Source organism: Monoraphidium neglectum (genome assembly GCF_000611645.1).
Source record: "Monoraphidium neglectum strain SAG 48.87 unplaced genomic scaffold scaffold06725, whole genome shotgun sequence".
Lineage (NCBI taxonomy): Eukaryota > Viridiplantae > Chlorophyta > Chlorophyceae > Sphaeropleales > Selenastraceae > Monoraphidium > Monoraphidium neglectum.
This window is the reverse complement of record NW_014006921.1, coordinates 1-1499: the sequence shown is the minus strand read 5'-3', so window position 1 is coordinate 1499 and position 1499 is coordinate 1. Positions and strand designations below refer to the sequence as shown.

The 1499-nt window shown below is 63.2% G+C and overlaps 1 protein-coding gene across 1 annotated transcript; it reads right to left on the bottom strand.

Moving 5' to 3' along the window:
* Positions 1-1041: 1041 nt before the first annotated feature.
* Positions 1042-1442, bottom strand: MNEG_16733 (hypothetical protein; the record flags this gene model as incomplete). The annotated part of the gene is made up of 2 exons (XM_014034797.1): positions 1042-1190; positions 1427-1442. The coding sequence occupies 2 exons, from the start codon at positions 1440-1442 to the stop codon at positions 1042-1044; spliced, it is 165 nt and encodes a 54-aa protein (XP_013890251.1).
* Between the last annotated feature and the right edge of the window lie 57 nt (positions 1443-1499).

Here is a 1499-nt window from a genome sequence, read left to right as displayed (position 1 = left end):
GACCTTCGTGGGTCCGTACGTTTATATGTCAAGGGCAGCTCCAAGTACATCGTCCAGGCCGTGGACCGCGTTTTTCTGCCCACGAGCGCCCTGAGCGCGCTGAAGGCCGTGCGAGCCGAGAACCTGGTGACCCGCCTGCTCTCAGACAGGGTTCTGTCCGAGCAGCTCGAGCTTGGTTGGGGTTGTGCAGGTCTGCTCAGTAGCCACATGCCCGCCTGATGTGGGGTTGCCAGAGCCAGAAGCGTGGAGTTGTTGGCCGCTGACGGTGGCAGCGGAGTGTCGCCAACAGAAGGGCGATGATGTTCACCCTTGCTGACAAAAGCTGACCCCTGCCCCCCACTCCTGCTCCCCTAACAGGCTGCCGCCGGCAGGCGTCGCATGCTGCTGCTGTAAGCAGCCTCACTGCCTCGTCCCTCGGCCTTCATTTCACGCACACGCTTTGCTGCCTCGCACTTCTCGCTCGCTTGAATACGCTGTCGGATTCTTGGGGGTCACCCCCTTGCCGGCGAGGCGCGCACGGCCGCACGCTGCAATGTCGGGTCTTGCCCCTTGCCTAGGAGCGAGGCAAGGCCCCGGGCCACTTGCCACACATGTGAAGAACGCCGAGCTGTGTGTGTTGCCACGACCCTGGCTTCCTGCAGCCGTGGGTCAGTCTGTTTGGATTATAATCATTTCCTCCTCGCGCCTATGCACCCGATTGTGGATCACACACATGCAACACCACAGCCCTGCATGCATCATGCACAGGGCTGCAGCCTGGCCTGGTCAAAGCGCAGCTGTCTGCCAAACGCAGCGGTTGCAAGAAGCCTGGGCGAGTCACAAACACAACTGCAAAACATGCTTTTGGGCGCTCCAATCAGCCCCAGGGCGGCTGCAGCCTTTCGCACTTGCGCTAGCCCATTCTGTAACCAACGGATCCTCAAGCCAGCCAGAAACATCTTAACAAACAGAAGCGATGTGATCGTGATGCAGCAGCCAGCTGCTACTTGAATAGCAGCCTATTTTGGCACGCTGGGGCTTAGTGACGGTGCACCAGTTGGCTCAGGCCCCGGCCAGCAGCTGGTCTCCGCCGCCCTCCCCTTCATCCTCGTCGTCGCTGCCGCCCAGCAGCGCCGCGAAGCGCAGCGCCAGGGCCGCCGCCTGCGAGCGGCGGTCCTCGTCCGGCAGCTTGGCCAGGCGGTCGCGTGCGCCTGCGTCGGCAGAGGGCAGGGTTGCGTGCCGCGTGATAGGGCCATCCCTCGGACCGACCCAAAGGCCACCCGCTATTTGGGAGCATGACGCGGGGACGAAGCAGGCAAGAGGCAGGGCAGAGTGCGGTCAAGGCCTCGCAAGCAGCACCGCCAGACGGTGCGGCGAGCCGAGCTCATCCGGCATCCTGATCTTAAACCCCGGCGACCCAAAGCGGTCCGCAATCGCATCCACTAACCTTGCAGGTGGTGCATCAGCTGCTCAAAGCTCTCCACACCGGCTTCCATGGCGGCGCCCGCGCCCTCGCGCCC